The sequence below is a fragment of the Brienomyrus brachyistius genome, chromosome 11 (genome assembly GCF_023856365.1).
Source record: "Brienomyrus brachyistius isolate T26 chromosome 11, BBRACH_0.4, whole genome shotgun sequence".
Taxonomy (NCBI): Eukaryota; Metazoa; Chordata; class Actinopteri; order Osteoglossiformes; family Mormyridae; genus Brienomyrus; species Brienomyrus brachyistius.
This window is the reverse complement of record NC_064543.1, coordinates 17,591,535-17,619,325: the sequence shown is the minus strand read 5'-3', so window position 1 is coordinate 17,619,325 and position 27,791 is coordinate 17,591,535. Positions and strand designations below refer to the sequence as shown.

The following is a 27,791-nucleotide window of genomic DNA, read 5'->3' as shown; positions in this document are numbered from 1 at the left end:
CCATACCTGACGGGGTTGTTGGCGGTGTCCGTGTCCTTAGCGTGCACCTGCCCCACCACCGTACCATCAGGGGCGTTCTCCTCCACCTCGAAGGTGTAGCTGGCGGAGCTGAAAAACGGTGGCTCGTCGGCATCCAGCACCGCGATCTTCACCATGGCTGTGTCTTTGTAAGGCCCCCAGGCAATGAAACGGGGGTCCACGTGCGGGTTGGTCGCTTCCACTTTCAGCGTATAGAACGGTTTGGTCTCAAAGTCCACCGGCTGCAAGTGCAAAAGGTCCCAACATTAGTCAGTCCCATTGCAGCATTCTTGTTTGAACTGCAACACAGTCTGTAGTGCCTCAGGTTCCACAGCTTTTGTTATGTGAAATATGTTTTGGTAGAAATAAAAAAAAATAATCCATCCATCCATCCATCCACCCTTCCATCTTCTATACTCGCTTGTCCTGTGAAGGGTTGCTGGGGTCCATAGCCTATCCTGGAAGCTATGAGCACAAGGCATGGAATAACCCAGGATGGGTCACCAACCCATTGTAAGAAAATTTTAAAAGAAAAGAATGTCAAATAAATATAACATTCCTACAATCAAACGGCTTGATTCTGGGACTAATGCCACTGTAAGAAATACTGAATGGAGAGGATTAGGAAGGGTAAACACATGACTTATAGATGTTTAGATGATATTTAGAATTAAATACTGGCTGGAATTCAATTCCACTTTACAACTGCTACTATTTACATAAAAATAGGAGACAACCATAAAAAAGATTTCTGTCCCTGTTCCAAGTATGTCATACACCTTCAGCTACAAGAAGGTAACACTTTATGATATAAAATCTTGTTTTTTTTCTATTAAAAATGGTGAAGGAATTTCAAAGACAGGATGGCATTCAGAGAATTACCTGACTGAAAATACCTGACTGATTTTGAATATTAATTGCATAAGGTTTTAACTGTAAAATATATCAAAATGCAAGCTGAATGCTGTGAATTATGAGAATACGCTATACTTCATTGATTAATCCAGTTAATTTCAGGTAAATATATGACAGTACCAAGGTGAATTGATAGAGGGCACTGTTGCTAAAGAGATTATCTTTGAAAGCATAATTCCGCTGGGCTTCTTTTCAAGTCTGTCCTTGCCTTATGTAACTAAGATAAATTTAACCTTACAGACACAGACGTTTTACTGATGTATCACTCCACATACCAAGACTCGATGAACTAACGGCATCTTAACACTGTGGGAAAGGTAGAGGAATTTATGGTAGCAAATATCTTCAAAAATAACAAGTGCAGAGAACAGATACTCTGCTTGAATAAACTCCCATTTCACCTGTCACCCTGCCCCCCGGTTACCAATTTGAGACTCCGTCTGTCTTGTCACACCTGTCACTCGCAAATGAGAAATTACGAAACCCCGTCTCTCTTGTTTTTTTCCTGTCGCATTTACCGGCGGAGCCGGCGGTTCGGGAGGCGGACGTGCGGCGCCTCTTACTCTCGGAGGTCAGCAGTCGCGGCTCACGTCTCCCGACAATGCCGGGCCCCCTCCTCCGATCCTTTATCGCGGCACCTAATAACCGACTGACTGAAAGTAATCAACAGCAGATAATATCCACAATAATGCTGGGGCCGCCTCTTAATATTCCGAGGGACGCCGGCTGCCTTCAGTTGAAACAGAATACTTGATTAAAACCCCAGCGATTCCGTCAGTAACTTCGACTTTAATTTTCAACATGCTTTGAAGAGCAAAAGGTGATGATTTCCCGAGAGCTGGATCACGGAGGTATTATGTTATTGAGCGGGGCTGCCTGGCATCAAAGTCATTGTTGCACGCTTGTGCTGTTATCTGTGTCTCCCTCTCTCCACCACCACCTATTGCCAACATACCTTACAATCTGAGGCAGACTCACCAATGACAATTAGCCACCCCCCCCCAACATATATTCTCTCCCTGCCAGATACTCCGACCACCCAGCATTTTCTGTTGATTATGAGTAAGATTCCTCTGAAGTTATTCAATAGGCGGATCCCCCAAAAAGCCATAAGAACTCATATTTCAGCAGTCATTGTCAGTATTTGCAAAAAAGCACGTCCCTGCCTGTATTAAAGCTTGAAAACACAGAAAAACGCACTGACACTTCAAGTAATCAGTAGAAGCTGGTTAGTTAGTAGTTATTAGGTGCTGGATGGAGATGGCAAATGGAAATATGTAGGATCGTTGGATCACGGCCCCAAGTGTGTGCACATACTCCTCCCATGCCGTGAACCGGGACGCCTGTACACCATCACTGCCATCTCCAGGTAGCCCTGCTCCAATTTACCCAGGGGAGGCCACACGGTGTTAGGCTAACTTCAGCAGGTGTTTTAGCATCTGGGTAATCCTGGTCCCCTGGGGAGGGGGGGGGGAGCTGCTTGACTCTCTGGAGTCCAGCCAGAAATCCTAAATCCGTCAAAAGGAGTTCTCTCACCGAGCGAGCCAGCCATGAAAGTCGAGGCTCGTCCAAGACATAATGAGGAAGCACGGTACTGTCATTGCGTTCACGGGGCGGAACCGAGCGAATGCACCCCCCCCCCCCCCCCCCCGAGACTGTTCTCTGCTACATGCATTAGCACATGCATACCTACACGGAGCTACGCATGCTCGCGCACACACACACACACACACACACCCATGTGGTCCCCCCCCCCCCCCCCCCATCCTTCCCAGACTGAAGAGCCAGCCTGTGGATGAATAATCTTTCACAGCTCTGCTCCGTGATGCCGGCACTCCCACACACGCTCCCTCACACAGAGCACACGCACGCACAGCTACACGTTCACATATTTCCATGTGTAACAATGCTTCCATCGCAGCTGCTCGTCTCTGGCCTTCGATAAAGTGATGGCATTTCCAAGAATTTATACAAGTATAGGCCATCTGCCTGCCTTCTTAACATGAGCTTCTCTCCATCCCCAAATCCCCAGCAGGCCCCACCTTTTTCAGCTTGATGACGCAATCCCGTGTCACGGAGTCGGTGACGATCTCGAAGACGTTCATCCCGTCGCCTTCAATCAGCCGGTACGTCACCAGGCCGTTCTCCCCCAAATCGGGGTCCTTCGCCTTCAACCTGCCCACCTCCTCACCAGGGATTCTGTCCTCTGAGACAGACATGCTGTACACACCTGTGCAGAAGTATGAGATCAATAGCAGATTGAGCTTTTGAGTACATCCACCCTCGCTCACCGCACACCTCTGATTACTCCTGGGAATTTTATTCCTCCAGTGACTCGCAAAGTTCTTCTTCACTTTGACAACTACAGTGCACTGAGATTAAGACTCCAGCCAAACTGCTCCTCCCTGAAATTCCAGGGTGTTAAGTGCTCCCTGCCCCTTCAGGAAACACCCTGTCAGCGCTCACCGAATCTCTACTGCCATCATTCACCAGAAACACCCCTTCAAAATCTGCTAGTATTTCAGAACTCTCCGTCGAAATACAGGCTAAAAGAACGGCATAATAATATTCTCAGTCACCCACAAATTAGGATGCAGTACTTTGCTAATTTTGAATTTCTAATTGCAATTATTTACATGATGTTGTATCCGTGTTCCTAGCTGATTAATGTTAATATATTGCAATTTTTGTAGCTTTAGCCATGTACATGAATCAGGATGTCTGTGAAGAAAATGTAAGTGTAGCTGAGCTGTGAGGCCGTGTATTATGGGAAAGCTCAGTCCCCAAGGACAGCCAATGACAACAGAGTCTAGTGCCCATAACTTAGGTGTTTTACGGGAGTCTCACTTTGCCCCTCATCTGGTCAAACTATCAGTGTTTCCCAAGGCTCAAGCTTCACCCATATTTAAAATCAACAAGATTGTAAAAGTAAGACGTGAAAACCAGTAAGAGAATAAAGTGTTCCTCTGGTTTATTATGTTGATGAATCATGAAGATTTTTTTGGACCGAGTGCGAATTGTAGCAGTGAAAATATAGCTCTTATTCTAGTTTGATTTCAGTCTTTGAAAAAAAAAAAAAAAAAAACGGGGCAGACTTTGGCCTAAAGAAGTGGTCTAGTTTTTAACTATGCAATTGAAATCAGGGTCAAATCTTACTGAAGGGAGGGTGGGATTCTTGCTTTTAACTGGAGGCTGAATCCCCTTTGAGACATAAATAAGTTGCCTTTGCTTTCTCTCAGACATACACAGAAGGCCCTCCACGCACAATCTCAGCTTTGTCTTATATACATGATTGCATGAACTCCCCAAACACACACAAAAAAGTAAAGGATAAAACATTCCTTTGCTTATATACTCTGCCTCTCAGCTGCTGTTTTCAAAGATGTGTCCATCGGACTGGTGAACATAACTGCTTTACATGATCTCAGAGGACCGTCTGGCTTCTGACATGCATCTCCATGAAAAGGTTTACTCTAATATGCACTTTGCAGTGAACAAAGCTGGGAAAATAATTCTTTTGGATGAACTTGGAAATTAGTAACACTTTACCTGACAGGGCATAAATACTTAGTAGCAACTCGGTTAACTACTGAAGTACAAATCATATATATAAATATAGTAGATACAAGATGTGTCACGACTCATTAATAATGAGCAAATATGCAATCAGTATTTCACTTCTGTTATTCATTACTTGTACTACCTTTAGTAGTTCACAAAGGTTTGCAAAATTAACTGATATAGTAGCAAATATAGTAACTGCTTGAGGTAAAAGATGTCATGATTCATTAATGATGAACAAACATGAGATCAGTATGTAAGTGAGACTTAGTTTGTCGTTAATTAATAGATAAGTACAGTAAGAGCATAATACTGTAGAATTCTATAATATTTGTGCCCCCTCAAGTAAAGTGATACCAAGAAATCTATTGTTATGAACCTGGCTGAAGACAGGATTTGGTTTGTGGGTGCGGGGGGGGGGGGGCACTCACTCTGAGGGAATTTGGGCGGGTTGTCATTGACATCCGTCAGGGTGATCTTCACTTCCGTCGTCCCTGACAGCCCTCCCATGTGGCCGCCCATGTCCTTGGCCTGGATGACCACATCGTACTCCTGACGTGCCTCTCTGTCCATGTTGGGGAGGGCCGTCCTGATGATCCCTGTGAAAGCACAGCGGGGTGTGAGCACGGCCCAGCGTGTGGTCTTACATTAACAGCTTGCAGGGATAAACCTGCCCGAAATGTTTCTCCTGATCATGCGGCTTACAGCTAGAACTTCATAGACCAACAGTGACGCAACATCCTAGGCTGTGCCTTTTGAGGCTCGGATGTCCTACAGTACACTATCCCCCTCAGTTCTGCAATATCCAATGATATACACCTTGTTCTTAGGTTATCGAAGGCTACGTGACTCGATTCTAGGCTCTAGATCTCGTCGGCTGTGCAGCACAATCCCAGGATGTGATAGCTGGTGCGGCTTATACTAATATATGGCAGGTGGTGTGACTCAGTGCTAGAACAGGAAAGAGCATGCGGTGAAATTCGCCCTTCTCAGTGAGGAAAAGAGTCGAACAGTAGCATGGTACCAAGAAACATGGAAGCCAAGAAAGTCAAGCTGCCAGGAATGCAGCTTAAGTATCTTTCAGGTGGATGATCATAAGCCTGCTGCTCGCTGGCACTTTCGTTAAGCTAGGGTCTCTTTTTTTTAAACTCTCCAAGTTAGCTGGCAGTCTGCGGGCCGCATGGGGAATAGTGTAAGGATGGCGATATTTAACCGAGCTTTATGCCAAAACGTAACCGCGGCCAAAACAAATTAGAACCACGGAGCTTGGATGCCGTCCAGCGTAAAATCCAACCCTAGGTTTTGGTCATGGGATTTCATAGAGATTCGACTCCTCTGGTACGAAGTTTAATTCGTCCGGCAAATGTCACTCACGCTTTAACTCAAAAAGAATCCGGGCAAGAAAAAAAGTAATTCACCACCACATGGCAATAAGAAGTGTCAAACCGCATTTGAGAGAAAATTAAGAAATTTAGATAAAGCTAATCTAAATTTGAAATCATATCATTAATTTGCAGTTTGTTTAAATTGTGCGTATCACACGCTGTGTCTTAATCTGGAAATGCATGCAAAACGCAGTATTTTCTTGTAATAACAGGATGGAATTTCAACTGCTTAATAACAGTACCTGTTATTATTATGTGACCTCATATGTTTCCATTGGCTGTCTGGTGGCCATTTTTTTTTTCTGTTCTTTGTCGGACGTACCTGTCTGGGATTCCACTGAGAAGTATGGCTGGCCCTGGAGGATACTGTACACCAGCCTGGCACTATTCCCATAGGTGGGGTCGTCGGCATCCGTGGCAGTCACTTGCATCACCGACGTGCCTGGGAGGGGAGGGCCAGCAGATGTGATGCAAGTCTGGTGGGTGGCTAAGAACAGCCAGCAAGTTCTTCCAACTGGATCTCAGTCAGGCTACTCTGAGTACGGCTGAACCGGAATCAAACTAATGTTTGCCGTTGATTATGAGCAAATCCACTGCATCTGACACTGGATTACAAGCTGTGAGAAGCAGCTGACATTTCATCGGAGCCAAAGTATCAGACTCTTCCAACGCCCTGCCTCGTATTTTTTTCTCTGGATTTCACAGGGTTGGTGAGAAATCAGAGGCATTAAACCTCTGCCTTTAGTCCCCGGACGTGGCCGGACAGGAGGTGGTGATATTAGCTGTTAGATATTAGCGGTCGCTACCTCTAGCATGCGACATCAACTTTATTGCCTGTCCATCAACAACAGGGCTGAGGGAGAAAAACTAATCCCCAAAGTCCAACAATCTCAAATCAATTTTCAATGACGTGAACATGGCCAGAGGATGTAAGTACATTTCGGAATTGGCCGGGCTTGGTATCCTGTCCCGGGTTCCCCGCAGCATCATTTACATTGTCACATGGTGGGAATGGTGGGGTAACAGATCGTTACTCTGCGACAGCCACGCATTAACGATGATGTATGGCTGGGGTTTGGAAGTGTGCTGCCCACAGCCGTGCATGGCATCGAGGTCCTGCGTAAGGCAGGCTAACCCAGGCTAAAGCATCGCCTGCTAACTGAGTAGCAATATTAACATCATAACGATCGCTTGATTTAAGCAGCCGGGGTGCAGTAAAAAAGACGATGCTTCTTCTAGCATGGCATGGGAAGAGAGAGAGATGGAGAGAGTAATGCGGAGGTCAAGGGCCACACGTTGGAGATGGAAAAAGACAAGCACTCACCCACATTGGACATCTCGGGTACACTGGCATAGTAGGGGCCATGCAAGAATTCAGGCGGGTTGTCATTGATGTCCTGCACCTTGACGATGAACTCGGAAGGTGGCTCCAAGGGCTTGTTGGTTTCACGTGCCACCGCTTGGGCTGTCAGTGTGTACTGGGCCTGCTCCTCCCGGTCTAGTGTTTTGGTGGCATGAATGTTCCCAGTCTTGTCATCGATGACGAAAATGGTACCGGCGCCATCACCTGAGAGAATGTACTTGATGGTGCCGTCTCCCGAGTCTACGTCCGAATGGAGCTGATGAGTGGGAATACATTATGATGATGCCTAGTACCACTGGATGGGGGTCATATTATTCTAATCAGTCACTTTACAGAAATAGCCATGAATGAGACAACGATGTTTAAATTGAACTGTTAAACCTGAGCCTAAGAGATAATGCTTGGGAGAATGCTTTGCCCTGAAATTGCTAAACGCTCATTATTTTTCAGAGAAAACTGAAACTACTTAGATATATAAATCTATTATTTAAGTCAATATTTATTCAGAGATTAAAGTTTCCTGGAGTACTGATTATTTTTCAGTAAAACAGCATCAGAAATATGTAATGACTGAGCTAGTCAAAAATCTCTATGTCAGCAGGTGTCATTATTTTTTAATGCTCTGCTTATTATTGTTTATTGATTAATGTCGAAAACTGCCTGGGAACCTGTTAAATGCAATAAAACTGTGAGGACCCTTGACCCTAGACTGTTCTTTCCAATAACTGATGGGCGCCTGCTCTGTCCAGGAGGAACAGAGAAGGCGTATTTAGACAGGCATTGGAAATCGTTACTTCTTGGACCCATAAATCATTCCTTTCCCAAAATGCCAGGATTTTTAGGGGCTGCTCCATTATTAAAAAGGAAATCCATTTCATGGCCTTTCATCAACTGGGGCGCTGGTTTCACTATAGAGCAAATGTGGGATTTTGCAGAGGTCCTACAAGTGATGAAGACCCCAGGGGACTTTGTGCAGCAGTTACCTCAGAAAACAGAATGTTTAAGGAACCCAGGAATGGTGCTTACCCTGCCCACCAGCACGGGATCAGGTCCGGTGTATTCCTCGATGACAAAGAACTGATTCCAAACCCAGCCCCTCTTGGAGCGGTGAAGGACTTGTCCTTCTTTACCCCTCTCCCGGTGTCTGTGCAAAGAAAGTCTCTTCCTGTGACCATGCCCCAGTGGCATGGAGGCGTGGCTACAGAGAGCCACGCCCAGGAAAATCAAAAACAGCCACAGGCCCAGCGCCTCCCTCATCCTGCCACCGCTCTGCGTCGCCGGCCTTCCTACGCCTTCCTGTTCGGAGATCGCACCCCTATCTGATGTTCCAGGGAGGGCGGGGGAAGGGGGTGCCAGAGAGAAAGCGTTCCAAAGACTGTCCCGACGTTCGCTTGGAAGCCAACTCTGACCTCAGTCCCAGATTCCACTGCGTACGCTGTGGATCATCTCCCCTGCGCTGTCCTCCTGGTGCACGTTCTGAAACACAGAGGGAGCAGGCAGAGGAGCGCGTAGTTAGTCACAGGGGACATTCACAAGCACATGCGCTACAGAAAATATGTCAGCTTCAGCCGTAGTCCTTATTTTAATTAATTGACTTCATAGATTCCAAACATATTAATTTATTTCATGCTCATATGTGCCATACTAATTAACTGAAGGAGGTTAAAAGTTCACTTTCCTAATAATTAATTACGTTGACTATCACAAAATTTAGGCTAAATGGACTAGTCTATGTAATAATTTTTCCCTGTTTCATTCAGACGGACAGTGTAACAAGCCTAATCTCATCCCCTGACGATTTTCACAAGGCATCCTGCTTAATTCTACTCAAACTGAGTTTCTGAATTTCTAATTTAATATTATCTCAACATCTCAACAGCCTTTTTTAAAAAAAAATTATTGCTACCTCTGGTGTTATAAATATTATTACAGGTAGCAGTGTTTAATATTGCTATTCTGGGGCCTGTAAAATATCCTTTGTTACATTGTAAGTTCCTTCCCCTTGTTAAACAATGTGGAATAACACATCACACAATTAAAGAGCAGGGTGGGCAATCGTATCCGCAAAGGGCCAGTGTGTATGCAGCTTTCTGGGATAACCTTTAGGTCAGCTGTTCAAACCCAGGTGTGAGGACTCTTCCACCCATCAGTCCTCTAATTAGTGATCTAATTAGGGAGCTGCAGCGAAAACCCTGAGACACAGTGGCCCTTTCTGGATAAGATTGCCCGCCCCTGCTCTAATAAGATGCAGATCCTGGGAGGACTCATCACTTTCCACATAACTGACTGATGGGCAGGCAGCATTAACCAATGAGCCGTCGGCCAGAATTTCCGATCCAATGAGCTGGCAGTAACCTGCTGCCACACCGATCATGGGCGCAAGCCTTGCCTTGCACTCTCACAGACGGTTTAAATACAGGGCACCCAGATCTGGCTGAACTTGCAGTGGAGTTAAAGAGGCAGTAAACCAAAAACTGGGCCATGTGGCAGCACCATAAATACAGCGCAAAAAAGCGCATCCACCAGTGGGGAAGGGAAATGGAAGTCCTGACTAGCCTCAGGTCTGTCAGCTCCCATAATGACTGCCTGATAAGCAGCATGCCTTTTTAGCAGTTAGTATATAAATTAGGCGCTATGCTAAAAGGGAGACATTTCTCCTTCTTGGCTGGCGACCAAAATGTCAAAATTGCGCGACGCGTGGGATGCAGTGTTAATTGCCATAGGCCCACATGCTAAGCAGTGTGCTTCCTGTTAAATATGCCACAGAAATAGAAAACGCCGCGTTCTACAGTCCGAAAACCTGCTCTGTACCCAGGAGAAAAGCAAGACTCATGACCTGGACTCGTCAGCAGATCCTCGGTACCGGCGAATTCATTTTTAGTTCTTGTCAAATCAAAGAACGGCAGAAGACATTAAACAAGCCTGAGACATAGAACCTCCTTGTTTGAGGTTAAAATTACGTGACAGGCACATGTGATGTAAACTTTGATGGGGGAACCTGTTTTTAATTTCTGGAGGACTCAAACATCTGTATTCACTTTATTGATTTGTTCAGCTTTATTGTCCATTTCTTTGTGTACAATCGTGAACAGTTTGTCAAGATTATTAAAAATGGATGTGCAGTCCCTATTATTCCAAGCGAAAATAATTCTAAATTATTTATGTAGCACACCCCCCATCCCCCCCCCCCTTCACTCCACTCGCACTCCAATTCTTGATGCCATTCGACTTCCATCCCCTAAAAGACATGTTGGGGATCTCAAAGAAATGCTTAACTCCAAGTGCAATCCTTATTTCTGCATGAAATACCCAAGATTAATGTATGGAACACAGTCTGGTGCAGAAGTTATTCAAGGCTAGTAAGTGATTCACCAGCAGCACTGAATGTGTCATCTGTTCAAGCGATACAGTGATTCCGAGTTGGACTGGATTGCTGGATGGTGGATGACGGAGAGTGTAAATCACTGCTGGGAGCTCAAGGACGTCTGAGAAGCAGACATGTAAAATAAATCTGGAGCATTCTTAGAGTCCCGATAAGGAAGAAGATGCCACAACTTGTGTGGAAGATACGTGCCTCTCGCTAGGTCCACCTCGATTGATATTGTGTCTACGTAGCTTTAAAGAATAATGACTTGGAGTAGAGAGCAATCATATAAGAAAATGCCAGTAGTCACAGAAAAAGGGTTATAAAGCCATGTAATTATGGGTCTAAGGAAAACAATATTTCCTTGTGTGCTTTCTGCTAAAAAAGACTGGAAAATATAAAGGGCAGGATTGTCAAATACTGCATCAGATATCTCTGCCTGGGGCCCGATCCTCCATTACGTCTTTGTTTTGTTTTTACAATTGAGGAACTGTGTCCCAATAAGAAATATAGCCACCTAGCAATGAAAGACAATTAAAAGTATCCCCTTGGTGATTTATAGTGGTGACTCACCATTACAAGGATCCAGATAAGGTTGTGCGGCCCCAGTAGGAACAGTAGGTGCTAAAATATCGCCCATAAAAATATTGTCGATTTAACAGACAGTGTGATCAATTTTCCTATATAATAAGGCACAATCTTGTTCTTCATTGGGTTAGCATGTTGCTACAAGAAACAAGGAATTTCATAAGTAAAGGTGCTGTTTTGGATCCTGTCCATTGGGGTCTGTAGTGTACAGGAGGCCCAAAAGCATGGACATGTGTCTCTATGCTAACTTTATGGGGCCCTTCATCTGTTTTATTGATGTAAACAATAGAAAAATGAAGTTCTCCTTTGGAACGGGGCATAAATGTTCACACCAATCATCCAATCCAAAAGCCATTTCATTAGACAGGGCTTATGAGTTTCTCCACACATTGCTGAAGGGGTTCATTAAAATTCTGACAAGAATCTCCCATTTTTAATGATATTTTCCCACAGCAGACTGAGGCGAGCAATGAAAGATAAAAGAAATAAAGTTCTTGCTTAGCTCTGCTGAGAGAAACCTTAAAGATGGTGATTGTTGTGTGAAACAGAAGACATGCTGCTGTGTGTGTGTATGTGTGTGTGTGTGCGTGTGTGTGTGCATGTGTGTATCTCAGAAGGGGCTGATTGTTCCGCAGATGGTTATTATACCGATCATCTCTAAATCAAAGCAAAAACTGGACCATTTCCACAATAGATACGTTTTGGGGCTCGCAACTCTACAAGCAGAAGCGCCTGATCTAATTCAAATAGAGCATTAAAGTCTCTTTGTAGCGTGACTTGATTTAAAACACTCAGGGACGAGGAAATGTTCAGCTCAGTCAAGTTCAGCAGTGAGACATATTGTTGTAGATCAAAGCCTAGCATTTAATCCACAGTGAAAGAAATATATTTTTAAAAAGACATTTTCAATTATGAAACAAAGGAAAATAGAATATTATGTTTTGATATTTATTTTGCCCTGAATTTAATATTTATTTATTTAGTTATTTATTTAGACATTAATGTTAAATAAATTAAATATGAGTTTAGAAGTCACATCCCTCATATGAGCTGAACAGGAAACTGTTGCTATAAGCTAATATAACTGATCAGCATTTCCATACTCATGTTATTGATTGATGGATTGATGGATTGATTGATTGATTGACAGATATTCGCATGCTCATTTAATGCTGTGAACCTCCAGCCATTCTTTCACAGTGTTTGCTGGAGTAAAAAAAAAAAACCATATGACTCAATAGCCGAAGAGCCACTTCTTTTCTCAAAGGGTACTTTGTTTCTAAACCTCTTCGCTTTTCAATGACCTCCCATTCAATCGTTCAACCAATGAGCAGGATGCTCCAGTTCCCCCGGGCATTTGTCTTGACACCTAGAAATCACTGCATCAATCAGAAAGGAGTCCAGTCCAGTTTAAAAAAAAAAAACATGTTTTGGGTCAGGAGCTCAGAATCTTGTTTTTTCCACAGCTCCTTAATTAACAGTTTGACGGGTTATGGCCCCCACCCTTGTAAATGCTTGGAGAAGGAGCTTCCCCAAACTAAAGCAGTTTGCTTACAGATCCCATTGGCTGAGACGAATGAATTACCTCCCAAAGAACAACACTGCCATGAGAGTGAGCTATGTCATCAAAGACGCTCCCCATCCCGCTCTTTCTTCTGATTCTTAATACTCAGCTTTTCAAACAAAACTTTAATTAAATGCTTCCTTTCAACAATACACAAAAGTGCTTTCAGCATATACCCAGCTAGGTCAGCAGATGAAAAATCTTTTAAGTCATAAATACGAGAGGAGGATAAAATGATATTCATCTAGTCATCCCAACAACAAAAAATTGTCTGTCATGCTAAATGCAAGAATTTATACAGCCGTAAAGCAGCAGGTTCTCAGTTTGTCATTATACAGACCGGCCTGCTAATACTTTGTGATCCTACTCATAAAAAGGGACCCGGCATTTAATTGTCATTCAATTAACGAGACTTATCAGTGGAGTAGTCAGAATTGGCATCTCTGTATTGCTGACCCAATAGGCTGATTTGCATTCTAACAGGTAACTGATTCTTTCTTGGGGGGCGGAGGGGGATTGACAGGCATGTTTGTGAGCTGGTCGAAGGGCTCATAGCACATGGGATTTTGTTGATGTTTCTGTTGCTGCCTTTGCTCTTAGGAAGTAAAGGCTGAAGTCACGAGAGCCCCTATAGCCTGCAGCCGTAATTGGCCAGCTGAGGATACCCAGTAATTCGCAGGATTAGGACTGATGGTGAAAATCTAGTTACTAAGACAACAGTGATCTCGATAGTGCACAAATTAAGCGCGACCAGCACTCTGAGTGATGTTATTTCTAAGTAGCCCTTGGTTCAATTTGGTTCAAGGACGCATTGCATGCCCTTGGATCTGAAAGTTCTTTGGCTGGGTATCACATTCCATACCAAATGGAGGGTTCAGCAGTCAGAAGAGGTTACCTTCCACTATACCACTATCTAAAGGAGAACATCTATGAGAACACTTTAGTGGCTTTTACCATACTGGCCTGTAGGCCTTGGTGAGTAGCACTCAAACACAAATCCACACTAGAACAGAATGTCCTTCACCACTCACTTCAAAGAAGGCATAGAAATACACAAAGGGAAAAAGAAAAGAAGTAGGGCAGACAAATCACAGCAACAGAAGAAATCAGAAAAAGTGCATGACCACACTCTAGTAGAGCTACATGTAGCTTAAAAGAATAAAAATCCCATTGTTCTTAGCTACAGCTGGCTTTCCCAGAATGCCCTGCAAGCAGGACTTTGCAAAGAGAGAAGACTTGTCTCTTAGTCTTCTAAAACCATTACAAAAGCTAAACAGCAATTACGACTTCAATTAGGGCTCCAGATCTGCACATGCATGGCCCTGGTAATGTTCGCCATTATTCATCCCTATTCATGGCATAATCTCATTGTTTATTCATGCAGAGCTCATGTGCGTGCATAAGTAGAAGGACGTGTTTTAGAGTTCTCCCAGGATTCTCATCAGCCTTTGACATTTCTCTACATCTTCATCAGGAACCCGAAACTTCAAAATCCCATTCCGATATATTCTTGTACATAATTTTGCTAGTTCATTTTTCTTCATGTAGCTGACAAAATGGGAAGTACAGAGTGCCAAGGTCTGTTACACCCTGTGTGGGGTGCCAGTGCATTGCAGGGCTTAGACAGAGATAAATTCACTCAGATAATCATAAACAAAACCAACATTTCTTTGGATGGTGGGAGGAATTCAACATTTGCGAAGGGAACCCAGAAACACAGAGAGAAGTCTGCCTGATCAACAATACTATTATCTTGTCTTCTTTATATTCTTTTTTTCATGGATAGACATTGTGATGAATACTTGAGAAATCTGAGAGCATATCGACGTAGCAAAAGTGGCAGTTGCAACCAGAAAAAGGTGAATCGCACGAGATGATACGAATGATGGAATCTATTGATAACCGTTCATTCACTTGCTTTACTCATTCAACTGGCACAAATTAGCAAAAAAAATTAAAAAAAAAAACACCAGCTGGTTATTATGTCCAGTTTTATGAATACGCTTTACATGCTGTGGAAAGGAGTTTTTTTTAAGTTGAAGCACGAATCACGGGAGACAGGGAGAGAATATAGAAGGAAAATCTTCCACAAAATTGCAGATAATTACAAGTCAAATCTAAAGCCATTAATTCCGCGAGTTGAATATAGCACAGCATTTAAGGGAAAAAAATGGGAAGTACACTTTAATTACAAACTTTAAACAGTCTTTCCTCCGCATTCAAAAGCTAATGGCGTGCTCTGTGCTTCCAAAAGAGGCTCACCATTGACTTACTGTGAGCAACATCAGGATGTCATTTCAGACCGCCAGACTGCGACGCTGCCACCGATTTCGCAAAGAGAAATTTTTTAACACATCAATAACATCACAGTCGTGACAGTAATTATTATGCCATTCTAATTACCATTCCACAATCTTGATGCACACCCAAGAATGTTAATGATTTGGTTATAAAAACAGTCATCGGAGACATCTGCATCGCCCCAGCTTTTCAATCACCCACGCGACACTTCATCTATAATTAAACAAATGAGGTTAATAAAAGCCACTTCTCCCTTTGTCTAAGAAAAAGAATATTTCTTTCTTAAAGAAGGAAGTGAGTGCACCTCCCTTTTTTTGCTCTAAGCTACACAAAGATCCCAGCAGCCGCTGCATTCAGACCCCCAAAAGTCCCCCCCCCCCACCACACACCAACCAAAAAAAAAAAACATTCATTTCCTTGAAAGAAAAACTGGGGGAGTAGCCCAGGTTTCAGACAGACCAGCCCCATTGGGACAAGGGGGGCAGGAAACCACTGTGTCTGGAATCGATTTGTGGGAAAAGGAAAATAAAATACTTGAGATTCTTCAAACTTAGGACAGGAGACAAATGACCACAGATTCCAGCACCGAAACAAGGAGCCACCCAAGAGCAGAGAGGAAAATATCCTAAATGCTAAAGCGAGACCTGGAGATGGACAAAGGGTCTCCATGGTTAATTCCTGAGTTCCTGAGGTCCACATCTAGAGGTAGAACCTCAGGAAACAGTCCCCATGGAATTTTCCAACAATTCTATCTCCTTGCGTGTAGCTAGTTTTCAACCTTTTTCTATTACCGAAAACTTTATTTTTCTATCTCTTGAAAAGAATCTGTACATTTTGTGAGAACTTTATAAAACTCGCATGAGTATGAATACGAATATATTCTGAAAATAGAATATGCAATTAAAAACATATGTACATGAACACCGAAAAAAATATCTAGTTTTTCCATTGTTTACTTAACCATCATTATTATCTATTTACTGTCCTGGAATTTATGTGTGTTTGAATTAATTCTTTCAATTTCTTTCTGATTTTCTTTGCAGTATCTACTTGATGAGATACTCTGAATCACTCCAGAATGATTCTAACTCCAGAGTGACTGATGGCCTTGTTATTGGGTTTTCACAAGAGCACCTGAAAATGAAATTTCACATAATGGTGCAGGTACACACTATAGATAGCTAGCCTCTTTCTCTGGGGCCATCCATGTGTTGTCAGTAGTCGACAGCAAAATTAAATCTGGGATTCACTGTTAATCCCAACATGCAGGAAAGCAGTGATGGTAAATGCCATCGAGATCTACTCCTACAAAACTCCTTACCGTAACTGACAGGGGTGAAAAAGACTACATCTAGGTCATACATGGATGAACCATTTTTGTATTTTTTATTACTGGCATTTTGTTTTTTTCATCAGAAAGTAATGTTAAGGACAAAGTAAAATGATTAAGATACATTGCCCAAGGGCAGCAGCATACCGGGTTGCACCCACCAAAACTTTATGTTAAAAGTCTCATTCAGCTTTTTGCAATTCTGTAATAAAATTACCCTTAAACCACTAGTTATTAAGCCATTAGTAAGTGTCACATTCATCGTTATCTACCTCAGACCCCTAACCCAAGCTGTTTAAATAAAATACATATGTCACTTTTGGTAAACATTCCCACAGTAAGGCAGTTCTCCAACCATCTCTCCAACTTCCATAACTACTCATCAGGTGTAGAGCTATACCAGGAAAGATGAGGCACCAGGCAGGAGATGCCTGCAAAGGGTATACATTGTGAGTGGTTTGGATAAAGAACAACTGTTTATCAAGGTTTGGTGTGGGAACGAGCATTAATGAATTCAGGCTGCAGTCGCAGAATAAGGGAAATTCTGTCTTGTAATCTATCTTATTTCTGAAGCTTTGTATAAACAAATCGCCACATCGTGATTTTATAATCATTGAGCTATTGCCTTTCATGAGGCAGCGAGCCTGAGATTGCTTTAGTGACTACGAAACAAGCAAAGCAGATGTGAGGTGACGAAAGAGAGGGATTGACATTGGAAAACCAATGAGGAGAGAGAGCCCATATTAGGTAAAGATGGAGAGAAGGAAGCCAATTCTCCATCAATGGGGATATTGTAGGTCTGTGTTTATTTTGTCTGCCTAACTCGTGCTGAAAGTGAGGACCAGTTTGCTGATACTTACTGTATAAAGAGCCAGATTAAATACCAAAAAATGCTACTGCTTATAAATATTACATTTTTTGCAATTTCAAGATAATTAAGGGGAATTGCTTCAACAGGTCATAAATATGTTATGTGTTTTGTTCCAAATGACAAGTGTTCCTGAAGATTTTAAATCCTGGGGAGTTTACAGAAAGGCGGTGATAAGCTGCTTTTGGGACATTTCAAAACCCATCAGAAGTAACATTTTCTCCCAGAAAGGCAATTTCAAGTTTAAGCTTTGATCTCATTTGGGCTTATAGCCCCTTTCGATTTTTTTATTATTTTTTTTTTAATCGGGGGATTGTTCTAACCTTCTCTAAATGTGACTGACTCGCTATGGGCAACCCAATCTCTGTAATAGCATCTGCTGATAACAACCAACTTCATAAGAGCATAGTGAGGTTACTGCAGAGTGTATCAGAATGAGATCTACAGTGCGGACCCCCCCGGAGCCGGAAGACTCACTAAAAGGGGGGCACTTTTTGAATGTTTGTGGCAGCTCGTCAGCAGGATTGAATGAACAAAGACGGATGACAGAGAACATGCAAACGGCTTCCTATCAATCGTCTTGGGACTGGGCGTGCAGTCAAATTCACTCTTAATTAGCTCTGCCCTTTCACACTGGGGCTAATGTGTCTGTTTGTAATTGAAAACATCATAGATCATATATGTCATTGATTCCAGGGGGATGAGTTAATGAGCCATATTATCTAGTCAATAGGAGATCCAGTCAATAGGTGGAATATGTAATCCAGCTCGAAGCAGGAGGACAGTCACCCATTATGCTGCTTCTTTGATGTCGTTACTATGTGGCCTGGAAGGACAAAATAAGATAGACAGTGGCGCTAATATATTCATCTAACAAATGTAATGATAATTACCTCCGGACTATCAAGTCTACAGAGAAGGACATGAGAAAACAGAATAGGCAAGATAGATCTTCCACATAGACCTAAAAGCCAGTGATGCCAGTTGAGGATTCCTGTGATGCACTAACATCAACAGTTGTATTTATAATGTTGTGTTAAACAAAGTAACCGTAATCAATAAAAAAAATAATTATAAAAAATTGCTGTTCAGAAACCATCTGAAATGCCACCAGCCATCACAGCACATGGCCGCAGGCATTTTTACCATAATCGTCAAGCACGTAAACAACATTTTGTGGCAATTAGAATCAATCACCATTCCCAAATCATTCCCATCACACTCTATCCATGCATCCGTCTTCCAGCAGCCTATCCGGTATTGGTGTGTGAAGGAGGGGCAGTTGGAAGACTTGGGCAGCATAAACCACAAACCAAGAGCTCGCGTCGGATGGGATGCCAGTCCATCACATAGGACACATACATACACACAGATACAGGCACACTATGGGCGATGTAGAGATGCCAATGCACTGCGTGTCTTTGGACTACAGGAGGAAGCAGAAATTCCCATAAGAAATATGGTGATCCTACTCCTCCACCCCCCCCCCCATTACACTCTCCCTGCCAAAAAAGACCCAGAGCAGTGTGACTCTGGAATAGGGAACCTCAAAAAGAAAGCAAAGAAGCGTAGCAGAACGACATAAAACAAAAACAAATCAAATTTGGAAATCAGGATCTGTTTAGGTTTATTGCTTAAGAAAGACCAGAACTGGAGAGACAGGTAGAGTGAATGTATCCCTCTCCCCTTTGATTTGCTGTAGACTTTTTCGGATGGTTAGGAGGGGGAGAGTGTTGTGTGCTTGCCTGAGAGAAGGTCTTGGCTTCAGCTGGCATAATCCACCATTTTGGGAGCATAAAGGAGTGAGGAGAAGGAGACGACTCTCTGCTTGACGTGACCTGATTTGCAGCCTAGCACACAGTGCTCTTTTTCTACAGAAAATAGCAAATTAATAAGATATTAATGTGACAGCTATCGAATGAGGCTCGGAAGAAGAAATGAGATTGTTAATCCTTGGGGCCTTACATTTGTTTCTTTATGTACAAATCCAGTCCTTCTGGGATTTGCAAACCATGGTAATCCCATAGTAAATGATATTTTTTTTAGCTAGCTCTGGCATGTATTGGATCTATATCATCACTCCAGTTTCACAAAGCCTGATTTTTATTTTGGTCTCACTTTGAGGATACCGCTATCATTATGCACACAAAACAGCTTTAAGATTGAATCAGTCTTTGAGGTGCTGCTCTACCAACTACTCCAGTGCTATAAAATATCAAAGACAGCTGTGAAAGACTCCTCCATCCATCCATTCATCCATCTTCTAAACTCTTATCCTTATAAGGCCCACAGGGAGACTTATCCTGAGCAGCACAGGGCAGAAGATCACCTTGGATGGGATGCCAGTCCATTATAGGATATTCTTCCCAATAGTTTGCCCTTTAAACCTTATCCAAACTGATCAGTTTATTCCAATTAAACATTCAACATTTTACAGTTATTTCTACAATAAAAAACAACAGTTTAGCTATAAGAAAACCATTTTTTTTTTTGCTTCCAGATGTTTTCGTAACACCACCAGCATTGTAATGATTATGATGCTTTTGTAAAAATATACTTGCACATTTTGGAGAAAATCGTACAGCCCTCCGCTTGTTTTCACAGGAGGAAAACAATCGTGAAAACCACAGAACAGAATGCTGATCTTTAAAATGCCTGGTCATCTTGTTGCTACCGGCGCTGACGATTTTGACACCTCAACTCGAGGTAGTCAGAGCTCAGCTAGCTGTCAAGATAACTGACATGTCCAGCCCATCTGTTGCCGAACAGACTGATGATACCTGGGGAAGTCTGACCGCAGCTTCCTGTTAGAGCTCTGCTGTCCGCAAAGCTCTTCATATTATGAATGTGTTTTTAAATACAGTCTTCAGACACATTACCAGCTATTGACTGCATGCTAATGGAAAAATGCTTCCTGTATATAATTTTTTACCCATACATGCATATTCATTTTTCCATCCTCACATTTATGTTCTTATATTAAGGCAGTAAAGTGCTTAGAGTTGCAAAATGAAGGTGTCACGCAAATGAAATTAGTAATATTAATTAAAATATAGCAAAGCTCTATGCTCCAGGACCTCAGGGAATTTTTAAGAAATTCTTCAGGTTTTATTTATCGCATGTTTGTTTTTTAATGTATATACCGCATATAATATATATATATATATATATATATATATATATATATATATATATATATATATATATATATATATATATATATATATATATATATTACACTTTTTTGCGTAAAAACGCAATGAAAACAATCAGCAGGGAAGAACAACTGCTCATCCTACCTGCAGTTAAAAGTCCAACCATACAAGACCAAGCATTTTGATTAAAGGGATGTTTTTCTTCTTTTTTATTGTGGCAAACATAGTAGCAAGACAAAGCCATTTCTGTGCATCAAACTGATAAGCAGCTACTTAAAATGGTTGTTGCTTTACTGGTGCTTTGAGCCAGTAACCAGCTATTGTGCCCTTTAGTTAAACCTTAAGCAGCAACAGCATACATCACACATTGAATAGGGTCACACCCTCAATTAATGTCACCATTTCAGTGTAATTTATGTGGGTGAGGGGCTTACGGTCAAAGGGTCAGCATAGGGTGGTCTACATGTTGCATGAGTTGACCCAGCCCTTCTGCCCTGTGCCCTGTTGTTTAACTACTCTATCACTATCTCTCATAGTCTATTTATTGCTTTTTCTCATATTGCTAAATTAGTCTGGAATTAGGCATGAATGAAAATCATTTTGCCCCCTTGGCCTCTGTGTTAATGGGAGTCGATTAAAATTAATGCTTTTCCAGTTTCAAAGGCTATGTCTTGTGCTTCATGGAAAAAAATACACACACACACACATACATATATATATATATATATATATATGTGTGTGTGTGTGTGTGTAAAATAACATCACAAGTGGCTCCCATGACCTCTCACGCATCAATGATAAGCTTCAAAAATGTGTTTAAGTTAAATATCTTCACTGCCTACGTCGGAAATGAAAAGTTACCCATCTTCCTTAACAGTGGAGAGGCGTGCCAGGAACAATTCACATGATGTTTGATTTCCAAACACCTGGAGAATTCCAGGAGGTGGATTCTCCATTTTCAATTCATTATTAATAGGTATTATAACTCAGATAGTTTCATCGTCATCACTCTGTTTCGGATCTGCCACCTATCCATTGCAGTAAGTGACATTTATGAAACGATTCTGAATACTTTATAATATTCCTCGGAAGTTGCTCACAGTCCCCAGAACGCGTCGGACAAAATAACAAGAACAAATCATTTTATTCGGGACTCTCTGCTGCTCCTTTGTAGACCTAGTAATAATACTGGGGTTAGAAGAACATAAAATGGCCAGCTTCGGCAAACATTTCAAGCCTCCAAGTCTTTGAGCTGTGCAGCACACAAGCTCGTCACTTGTTAGGAAATTCCACAGCTAAGTCATTTCGCTTTAATGAGCAACCATTATAAAGCTTTTTCTGCTTTGCCCTTCATCTTCTCTCTGACTGATGAAATGTGGTTTCGTCAGTACTGAGAAAAGGCATGTCACAGACCATAAGCGCACTAAAGCCTCTGAAACAGACAAGATGCAAGCTAACCTGTACTGTACTGTAAGTACATAATGTCGCAGTTCACATTAATAAGGCACAAAGGTAGTTTGAAGACCTGTAGTGATTTTTTTCTCTCTCTCTTTACTGTTGATTGAAACTAAAAATGACTATTTGCTCCTTTGCAAATTTTATGCATTATAGCTCCATGTTTTCAAAATTGACTTATGATTTATGCGAGATACTGTGTCCTATTTGGAATAAATGGCCACATTTTTTTTCTGTATAATTCATACATATGTCATACCAACTCATGTAATATTAAATGATATATTGCTCGCCTTATTATCTCTCCATCTTTCATAACTGCTTATCTACTGCAGGGTCATGGTGATCCCACGGAGCTCAGGGCACGAGGCAGGGGGACGCTATTGCCAGCAGAGCAAACACTCACGCCCCCACAGTCTCACGCTAAGAGCCGCCAGTTCCCCTAATCACATGCCAATCACAGGCAGCTCTCAACGTACATAAAACCGACTTACGTATATTCGGACTTAGGCAAAAGATATTGAGATACATTCAGTTCACGCAAGAGCTAAAACAAAAAGGAAGCATATGCATGTAGGGAAAATATACACTTTATACTTTTCATTTATTGAATATGTGTTCTTCAGTATGCTATACTAGAATATGTTTAGCTTGTGTTTTTTTTTCAAAGCATCCTAAACAGTATAGCAAGGTAACCTGACTTATTTACAATTTCATTGCATTACTTACGCCAGTCGAGAACTTGAGTCATATACCCATCCATACATTTTCTGTGCCCACTTGTTCCCTTCAGGGTTGCAGGGGCCTGGAACCTTTGCCAAAGGCTACAGACTCAATGGACTTATATGCATGCATGTAAAAAAATGATAAAAATAAAAACTTCTGTAAAATGCAGAGGAGAGCATGGCATTCTTTACTTTCCTGGTGTTAATATATTCTTTTGATTTAATGTCTACATCCTTGTGCACATGTTTGTATGATAGTCTATTGACCATGTGACCTTCTGCTGTCCAGATAAGGTTAACAAGAACAACCAGATGCTCTGATGACGTCTTAGCCTCAGTTGGTCGTCACACCAAACTTGCGCGCGCCCGTCTCCGTCTATTCCCCAGGCAGTAATTGATTTAAATGAGGAATTCACGCCTTCACGCCTGAGTCGTTCGCCGAGCACCATCCAGGGCGAATCGCTCTGTCTGGTGAACACCAGGGGACCCTCGCCTGGGAAGCCCTCTGCATGAGTTCCACGAGCTTTCCCTGGGCGTGCATTTGGCGTGCCTGGGCATCGTATCTCCGCAATTACGTTCAGAGTGCTGTTGCTAAAGTCTTTTAATTTCCCTCTTGCTGTTTGCAGCCACTCATCCATGAGGTATATTGCTTTTTCTTCACATATTTGCTTGCTTAGATAACATTTGGCTCATAACCACCTAAAATAAATTAAAGCCTCCCAAAATTAAATACTATATTAGTCAATCCTAGTAATGAATCCATTTATGCAAAGTCTCAGCAGCATATCAAATAACACACTCACATACACAAATATATTCAGAGCAAGCATATCTAAGTAATAAAAACACCTTGAAACCAACTAGGTACCAACATGAAACATAGCTCCATATGGTCTACGATATCGCTATTTGTGACACAGACGAACACCCTAGATGGCGTGCTAGTCTGTTGCCGGGAACGTTCTTCAGACTGTGTTCCATTGGACAACGGAAGGAAACCAAAGTATCAAGAGGAATCCCATAAATGACAAGGAGAACATGTGAACTCACATTCACCAACAGTGCTGGTGATATCAGGGGCTACTCTCTACCATTCCCATAGGGTCCTAATATCAAAATATTGCTATTACCAACTTATTTAGCCTTATTTAAAATTCTTGCAGGAATTTCATACATAATAATTCTGCTGCAGCAATGCTGTATACATTCCCTTTTCCATATTTGCCTCTTGTAGACTCTGTGCACAGGGATAACGAAATTCAGAAGGTTAAAGGCTGCCAGAGAGGTAACAAAGGTAATTATCTCAGTAATTACTATGCTAGGGACCTAGATTAATGTTTGAGTTCTAATGCACCAGCTTTTGTTTGATTAAACAGTGTATCGAGAGACTGCAGGCGGACTCAGAGGTTAGAAGATGTACACAGAGGAGGCATCTTCAGACCACTGTCAGGGGTTCACACTGAAACCTCGTCACTCTACAGAATACAGTATTAAGTGTCCAGTAAAGTGCACGGGGGTTACTGATTTTCAGCATTTAAGCACAACAAACACATCTAAGAAGTACTTCGAAAGTAGAATGTAGAAGGAGAAAGCAGCCCCTCCCCTCCCCCTCCAGCCAAGCCGTTTACATAGAGAATGTATAAATAAGGATTGATAGGTTAATCCCAGCTCACAAGATGAATATGCAGGTCACAGCTGAGTGGCACCGGGCAATAGAACCAAGGCCGTTACGTTCCTGTCCTGAACTTGTGGCCAGGAAAGTTCTAATTAAATCACGGCGATGACAGATCCACCGCACAGGGGAGTCGCCATCATCATCCTCCGGGGGCGTTCGGCTGGGCCTACCCACAAATATGCACCGCCTGCTTTAACCAGGCACCAGCATGGATAACCGGCAGCAACCCTGCCAATGTCAAGGCTGACTCTGACTTATCAAAAGGGTTTTTTTTGGCAAGCCAGAAAGATGAGAAATATAAAATTTCAGGCAGCAAGCTTGTATGTTTTATTCCTATTTGATATTTATTTTTCATGCCTTTGGAACTACAGCTTAGCTTTAACATCATTCACATGTCCAAATCTTTCATTTTTTAATTAAAATAAGCTTGCAATAAGTTTGCATCTTCTAATTTTTTTCTCACATAAATTGAACTTTGTGGTAATCTTTCGGTGACGATCTTGCCCAAGCAGACGGCAGCAGCCCTGTAAGCAGTGATCCTGACATTTACGGCGTTACCAACACTGTGCTAAAAGGGATTTTGGGGCCATTCCTCCGCTTGTGCAATATTCATAGGGGAGAACAGCTAAGATACCAACACCGCCCCCACCCTCCCTACAAAAAAAACACCACTAGAAAAAGATGCTATTATTGCCCCGGAGAAAGTTTGCAAGGAAAGGTCAGAGAGGGCCTGTATGTGTAAATCCCACTTGACGAACACTGATCACTCTGTGCGCCATTCAGCAGAGACACTATCTCCTTGCCCTGTATCTAAAAAATCGGGGTATTTAGAAAATATATGTAAACATTCCGGTTTGTTCTTCCCGTCTCCCTTTCACTCTTCCTTTTTACCATTTTCCACTCTCTGTAAAGAATATTTAGCGTATTATATTGTGGAAGAAGGAAATGAAAGGCGGATCGGATTTTCAGTAGCTAAGCATCTTTTTTTAGATTAATCTTAGAAGAAGGTGCGTACAAAGCAATGGACTTCCTTGCCCTCTTTTCTTCTCCCTTTCAAAGATACTCAGCGTTTTTCCTCGTTGTCACGGAGGAGATTACCCATCCAAGGTGAGTGAGTACGAATGTGTAATAACAGCAAGACAAGTGGCAGAGTGTGATTGCGCGTGTAATAAATTTGGTTGGAAGGAGGACAGCAGTTAGGAAATCCTCTCTCAGAAAACTGACTTCATTTAGTTACATTGATATTCCAAACACTTATTCCTTCGCATGGTGATGTTTATGGATTAGCTCTTGAATATGTATTTGGCAGATTATGAGTTATACCACAGAAAGAATGTCCTTTATTTCTGCAGTAGAGGGTCACGGCCCCTTTGGTATTGACGCTCGCCCAACTCACTCCAAAATTAAATCACTCCACTCTGGATTCTTGACTGCGATTTATTTTGAAGGAGAAGTTCTAAGTGCATCGTATTACCTGTTTGAAAACCTGCTACTTAGGGTAATTCAATAGGCTTTCAACATGCATTTAGCCCTGGTGGTGTGGGTGTCAAATATCCTCTGATTTGTGTCTGACAAGAAACAACCTACAAATCAGGAGAACAAGAATTAATCTTCATCAAATTATTAAAATACAAAAAAAATATTCTGCAATTTGCTTTTCTTTTTTTTTTTTTTACCTCAAGTTCGTTTTCTATCCCAGAAATATCAGCTGTCTCTCTGCAAACATTTTTGTTCAATTTATTGGTATTTTTTGCCAATATTTTTTATTATTAAAATCCACAATAGTATAACCCTAATGGGTATAGATATTACACTTGAATTTGCAGAGTTATTCTTGTGTTTTCTAAAAGCCACATTTAGATACCTGTGTAATATACAATAAAATTTGGTATTAGGGACGCCTGTTTGGCAAGGTGCTACCCAGTGCACTATCCTCATGCAGTGATACTATCTTTTAATGAGCTGAACATACTCCTAATCTTTAACTCTGCCGTGTTCAATTTTAAAGTCAATATACGACAAGCGCATAATTAACATGAACGCGTCGATGCTCATCGATGTTGGAATTGTGAGGTAAAGCTGGGCAGTAAGGTATTGTTCATTATATGGACTAGCTACTTCTCGTCTTTGCAAATTGTTATTGTATTTATATGGCAGTTGCTTTTATCCAAAACAGCACACATGTTTTCTCTTGTTTTGAGAATGCAGGGGTGAGACATTCCCAGGAGCACCTGGGGTTAAAGGCCACGCCCAAGGGCCCTGTGGCGGAATCACTCTGGCAGTCACAGGATTCAAGCGGACAACCTCCTGACCGTAGGTGTGGCATCATAACCCAATGAGTCACACACTACCCCCACATTGGATGTGACCCGCTGTCACACCGAGTGTCGCGCTTGATGAGAGGCAGCCCATTGCCGACCGGCATCAGAAAACCTCAGACGAATATCGAGTGACACGATTCAGCGGCAGGGGCTACGCTGGAGCCGTTCAATTAGGGCTGATCTTCACAGTCAAACAGCAGTGACTTCACCATGTCACCAAGCCCAGATGTGATAACGGAGGTGCAGATTAAAAGCGGCACCTCGGCCTACTTCTTCAAGGCTGGCTCTAGCATCGTTACGCTCTCTTGCACTGGGTGTTGATTAAGCCCCCGGCCTCATCTTATTCGACACTCATCATTTGACCAGACCTGGGGTCTGACGACAAGCCGAAGCTGAGAGTGGAATCGATAAGGCTGAGTCTTCGATAAATGAAGCTTTGATGGGGGATTTTCTCAACAGGCACGGCGAGTCGGTGGTGCAGATGACCAGGAAGGCTGCTGATTACACAGACCGCAGGCCATGCTCTCCCTCTTTTCCCCTTGCTGTTGTTGCAGCGTTAATTAATTGTAAGCATCAAAGCCCATCTTCGCCTCCCCTGCCCCCCCCAACGCACCCACCCAAATGAAGGTTGCAGTTTTCCTTCCGCGTGTGGCTAATGACCCGATTTGTCATTTTAAATGTCATAAGTACTGCCATCAATTCGCCCTATAATTCTATCTGTTGATTGGTTCCAATATGCTAGCTCCAACGTGATAGGACACTTTCCTCTCCATTCTCACACTCTCCATCCCTCACCTACTCATCGTCACTTTCTCTACCTCAAGTTCTCTTCTGCTCCACATTCTTCCCTTAGACACAGTGCAAGACGACGCATGTGCACCTTGTGTTCACCTCATTGGCAAAAGCCTTCGAATTAAACTTACAGAAAGTTAATCATCCTCACTCAGAGTTGAGATAAATCAAGCTCGCCCATTTACAAATTAAATATGTGAAAATGTTGGACACAATGGTAGCTTAAAGTGAAATTTGTCAGTTTGTATCCACCTGTTAAATTCTGATTAATCAGTGCTCAACTTTTTATTCACTTGTGTCAATTACACTGAAGTTTTTGTCAAGAGTTTTAGATACTTCTGCATTTTATTTACTTAGCAGATATTTTAATCCAAAGCAATAATCTTTGAGAAATTTTCCCCAGGAACCAGT

At 42.2% G+C, this 27,791-nt stretch overlaps 1 protein-coding gene across 1 annotated transcript in view; it reads right to left on the bottom strand.

Moving 5' to 3' along the window:
* The window catches only part of cdh11 (cadherin 11, type 2, OB-cadherin (osteoblast)), a 48,713-nt gene that overhangs the window by 7,253 nt on the left and 13,669 nt on the right, over window positions 1-27,791 (bottom strand). Inside the window, exons 2-7 of the mRNA XM_049030741.1 lie at window positions 8,269-8,718; window positions 7,204-7,498; window positions 6,202-6,321; window positions 4,926-5,093; window positions 2,976-3,163; window positions 7-260 (exon numbers count right to left, since the gene is read on the bottom strand). Of these exons, the coding sequence (XP_048886698.1) occupies window positions 7-260; window positions 2,976-3,163; window positions 4,926-5,093; window positions 6,202-6,321; window positions 7,204-7,498; window positions 8,269-8,499 (1,256 nt within the window). The 5' untranslated portion in view covers window positions 8,500-8,718. The remainder of the gene's footprint in view (window positions 1-6; window positions 261-2,975; window positions 3,164-4,925; window positions 5,094-6,201; window positions 6,322-7,203; window positions 7,499-8,268; window positions 8,719-27,791) is intronic.